General features: G+C 51.8%; 1 protein-coding gene across 2 annotated transcripts; it reads right to left on the bottom strand.

The window, feature by feature from the left end:
• Positions 1–810: 810 nt before the first annotated feature.
• Positions 811–4856, bottom strand: ERAL1 (Era like 12S mitochondrial rRNA chaperone 1). 2 transcript variants are annotated; one of them, XM_004593921.2, is made up of 10 exons: positions 4571–4856; positions 3234–3361; positions 3043–3120; positions 2645–2691; positions 2424–2485; positions 2166–2278; positions 1841–2074; positions 1557–1706; positions 1359–1439; positions 811–1254 (listed from the first exon to the last, which is right to left on the bottom strand). In XM_004593921.2, exons 1-10 carry the CDS (start codon positions 4854–4856, stop codon positions 1132–1134), a joined length of 1302 nt encoding a protein of 433 aa, XP_004593978.2. In that variant the 3' UTR covers positions 811–1131. The 2 variants fall into 2 exon arrangements, with proteins under 2 accessions (XP_004593978.2, XP_058532179.1); XM_058676196.1 differs by lacking the exon at positions 4571–4856 and adding an exon at positions 3725–4002.

Raw genomic sequence — 4856 nt, 5'->3', positions numbered from 1 at the left:
CACAGCTGTAGGTAAGTGCTCCTCCTCTGGGTGTCCCTCTGCTTCTTGGCCTGACTAGAATTTTCTGCTTCGTTAAACTCTGGCTTGTTAACCTGGTCCTGGGTCCCTAAGAGATAACAGATCCTAACTCTGCAGGGCCCTCTTTGGGTTAGTCCCTTTACCCTAACCTCCTGAGCAGAGAATCAAGATGCTGGCCCTGGAGGGAGCCTTGGACCTAGGTGTTGGGGGGTGGGAGGAAACCTCCTTTTCCAGCCCTGACCCAGACTGATCTACCCAGCCCCCTGGCTCTCTCAGCCTGCAGCGCCCTCCACGGCCTGTTTCCTGCATCCCCAGCAGGGCCCTGGCTGGGATATCATCGTATACTGTAAGTTTGAGATGAGACACTACAGTATAGATGATGTACTAGTCCGGGCACCCCCATCTCTGAAGCCTGCTGAAGACACAGGGGAGGTGCTGCAAGCCCAAGGGGCTCACCACTCAGCCTGTCACAGCCTGCCAACCACCGGTGCACTGGGGAATGGCGAGGAAACCGTTACCATTACTGAGTTTAGTAATGGTAACGGTTCTCTTGCTGTACCCAAAGAAGGTGCCAGGAAGAGAGATCAAGACTCTGCGACAGAATGACAGAAAGGGAGGGAGGTGGGGGTGGGGAGGATAGGTAATATTTTCTTTCCTATTCCAAAATAATAATAAAGATGAGAACCACAATGCTTGTTTTATTTATTTATTATTTATTATTTATTTAGCATCTGAGACTGGGGAGAGGGAGAGGTAAGAGAGGTTATAGTCTTGGGAACAGGTGCAAGGACCTGGACCCTTCAAAGCTTCCTGGGGGAAGAGATCTTCACTGTTAACACCTGGCAACTCATAGAGAAACCACAGGCCCAATGCCCCAGGAGGTAGGGTGCCATCACTCCCACCAAGGGGCCAATTTCTGAGGCCAAAGTAGCTGTGGCACCAGGCAGAACAACCTGATGGTGAGCTGAGGCTTCTCTAGTAGGCATCATGGCTGGGCAGAGGCTGACAAGGCCAGGCCAGCCAGCCAGCACCCAGGACCCTCACGTCTTTGTCAGGCCTCCAGGAAAGGGGCACTTCCCCTGTTGCAGCCCTGGGAGGGGCAGTAGAGGGTGGTCATTTGAGGAGCTTTACAGAGAGGCGGATCCGGACATCACAGAGGAAGATGTTCATGAGGTCGTGGCCCACCTCCTGTGCAATCTGAGAGATCATCTGGCCCTTCTGACCAATCAGGAGTTTCTGGGGGTGGGTCAAAGAGAAGGCCATGTTTTGCTTGCATGGTTGCCTGCGGAGAGTGGGCCTAACACAGCCTTGGTCTCTCTCCTGGGCCTAGCCTTACTTACCATATGGGATTCCTTAGGCACCAGAAGTTTCTGTAGGATTACCAGCTCCCCGGTTGGTCCTTCCTCCCATACCATTGTTTTCTGCACAGAGAGACATCAGGCACATCAGCCCATCCCCTTGCCTCGCTGGTATCAGCTGTACTGCTCTGGGTGTTTGCTCAGCCCAGAGGCTGCCTGATCCCTTCCTTCGGCCCACACCTGCTGCACGTTGTAGGGCACCTCCTGGGGCAGATACTCGAGGAGCTTCTCTCGGATGATGTTGGCACAGATCTCTTCAGGTGTCTGGCTAGTGAGGACTCCGCTGTGGAACTCCCAGGGCCCGGGCTGAGCCTTGGCCAAAAGGTATTGCTGTGGACCCAGAGAGAACGGGTGGCTATGTCACCCCAGCCAGAACTTTCCTACTCTGGTTTTCAGGAGAAAATCTGAGGCCTGTCTCCACAGGGGAAAAACCAAGGGCTAGACTATGACCGAGGCTAACCGACCTTAAGCATCTTAACGTCCTCCTGGCTTAGGGCTGATAACATGAAGATCTCTTGGAAGTGGGGCCAGCCAGTCCGCTGAGGGTTTTCCCTGGACTGTGTGCTGGAGCCCTTAGCTGCTGGGTTGGGGCTTGAGCGGAGGGCCTGCTTCATCGGGATCTTCTTGCCATTGACCACACCTTCAGTGAGGGCTGCTGTAAGCTCCAGGAGGACCGACTTCTGCTTCAGACAATCTACCTGGGCATGCAGGAAGAGCAAAGGGTTTGAGGTCAGCAAGATGGCTGTTTTGGCAAGAGGCAGACCCCTTCCTTGGGTGGACGGTGCTCACCTTGTTCAGGACAAGGACGCTGGGGACTTGGGCAAACTGAGTCAAGCACTGCAACACTTGGGGGCTGAGCTGGTTCCGAGTCCACTTGTCCGAGACGTCCACAAGAACTACAACTAGAAGATGGAACAGGAGGCAGAAGGACAAGGATATGACCACTCTTCCTCTTGTCCCCATGAAAGCTTTCATGGTATAGGCTCTGGCCATCCTCCTTCCCTCCACACTGCCAGGAATAAAAAGCATCATGTTCTTAAACCTAACCAAGATCCGCAGATTCCATGCTCTTCCATGGATCTTCTAACAAAGAGCGCTCCAGATGGTGCCTACGGAACAGACATGAGGTAGTAAAGGGTTTGATGACGGATGCAACCCTAATGAATGATGGGATGTGATAAAGGGGGGTTTCCAGTTGCTGTGATGGAATCTCCCCATCCCCACTTCAGTTCCTCCCTCCTACCACCATTTGTTTCCAAAGCCACTACCTCTTCTGTTTAGCAGGACTGATGATTCCAGGTGTGTCGAGCAGAACCTGAACAGGGAAGAGAGACATGCAGAGCCAGGAGAAAAGATGAAACTGAAGAGTTGGGGAGAGAGGCCATCCCTTCTTAGCCCTCCCTTCTTGGCAGAGCTGTTGGTGACTTTTAAATTTTTACATTTCAGCGTTGTTGAAGTTCCAGAGCAGACAAGAGAAAAAAATATGGCTGTGACTAAAAGAGAGATTAGAAAGCAGCAAAAAAGAAATGGGATCTACTGGATCAGAGGTCAAAGACAAGAAGAGAGAACTACACAGGCCTCAGGGAAGAACCAGCCTTCCTTCAGGTACGTGAATCTAAGCATTACCCTCCATCCTGTTCCCAGAACCCCCTCTATAGGTACTCACCACTTGGGCCTCCTTCTCCGTAATGACTCCCAGAGCTTGACATCGAGTGGTATGCACCTTCTTGGAGACAGGGAACACCTGTCAGAAACAAAGAAGTCCCAGTGAGATGCTAGATCCCCATCAGGACCACATATGAAGGTAAAGAAACAAATGGGATGGAAAGGGAGAATTGTGACAGAGGCGCAGCTTACTTTTCGGCCCAGCAATTGATTGGAGAGTGTCGACTTTCCTGCATTTGGGGCTCCAAGAATGACAACTCGTAGGACCCGGGGATTCTCAGGCATGTCAGGGGGGTGGCCCAACAGGAGATCCTGTTCACCTGTGTGTGGGTGAGAACAGTGGGATCTGCATTCCTTCTCAAGCGCTCAGTCTCCGAGCTCACAAAGAAAGCAGCGACACAAGATCAGTGCACCAACTTGAGGCTACCTAGCCCTGACGCTGAGACTTAGTTTGGCCCAAAATTTACTGATGTAACTAACTCAACTTCTCTAGCCTAAAACTCTTAATTTCTTCATTTGCAAAATGGAGTTGATATTAACAGTTCGAACTTGCCTCTTTGTAACTTTCCCTTGACAATAGGCAATTGTTTAAAAACCATTCAGCATAGTAGCTGGTACTTACTTTTTTTCCCCTTTAGATTTGTTTACTTATGTATGTATTTATTTTGGAAAGGCAAATTTACAAAGAGAAGGAGAGACACAGGGAGAGAGATCTTCCATCTGGTTGGTGGTTCATTCCCCAAATGGCCACATGGTGGGAGCTAAGCTGATCCAAAGCTAGAAGCCAAGAAGCCCTCCAAGTCTGCCATGTGGTTGCAGGACCCCAAGGTCTTGGGCTATCCCCCACTGCTTTCCTAGGCCACAAGCAGAGACCTGGATGGGAAGTGGAGCAGCCAGGACACAAGCCAGTGCCCATATGGGATCCAGGTACTTGTAATGGGAAGATTAGCCAGCTGAGCTATTGCACCAGTCCCAGTAGCTGGCACTTACTGTAGGTATCTCTACTCTGCAGCTGGAAAATATATGTGCAGGTATAGAGGACAGGAAGTTTAGAAGAATTTCCCCCAGCTCTGGCCATCTCATTCCGCTAACAGTGCTGCCAAGTTTCCTCAGTCCTTCTGTATCAGCTCCTTGACATTGTGCGGTAATGCCCATTTGGTTAGCCAGCCTCCCCACCTGATTCTAGTCTTTGCTAATTGAAGAATAAAGCATGCTATTTCCAAGGTGTAACTCACTGTCTTAACAAGCATTTATTGGATCGTTTTCCACGTGGCTAGCTGTGGCGCTTCAATCTCGTGCCATTAGTGTTTCTGCTCATGGTCAGGTCGGTTGCCTTTCCCCTGCGAACTGCCCGATTCTAATATCACTGTGCTGGGAGACACTTAGCTGATCTTCTCTCAGGGTGTCAAAATAACTGACTTCAAACAGGATCAGACTCTTTCCGGAGACGGCAGGGGTTTCCTTGACGCGGAACTCCTGAGTACTGAGAACCGTGACAGTTGCGGGAAAAATCTCTCGGGATCCTTTACCTCTGTGCATGGATACGGCGGGAGCGCAGGCAGTCAGTGAACTGTCGGGCTGAGGGAATCCGAGTAAGCGGTCCAGGGCTGAGACCTGGCTGGAACGGCCAGAGTCTGGGGCAAGGCGGCGCCCCGAAGAAGCCGCGCCCACGGCACAGGACACGCGCCTGAATTGACAGCTGGCTACTAGCGAGGGGAGCGGGGCCATCCAGTCCCTCGCAGCGTGGGGGCTCAGCCGCCAGACCCCTAAGGCCGCTCGAACAAGCTCAACCCCATGCCGGCTGGGGGCAGCCAT

Source organism: Ochotona princeps, chromosome 17 (assembly GCF_030435755.1).
Source record: "Ochotona princeps isolate mOchPri1 chromosome 17, mOchPri1.hap1, whole genome shotgun sequence".
NCBI classification, from domain to species: Eukaryota; Metazoa; Chordata; class Mammalia; order Lagomorpha; family Ochotonidae; genus Ochotona; species Ochotona princeps.
The sequence above is the reverse complement of the archived record's forward strand: the minus strand, read 5'-3'. Positions and strand labels throughout refer to the sequence as shown.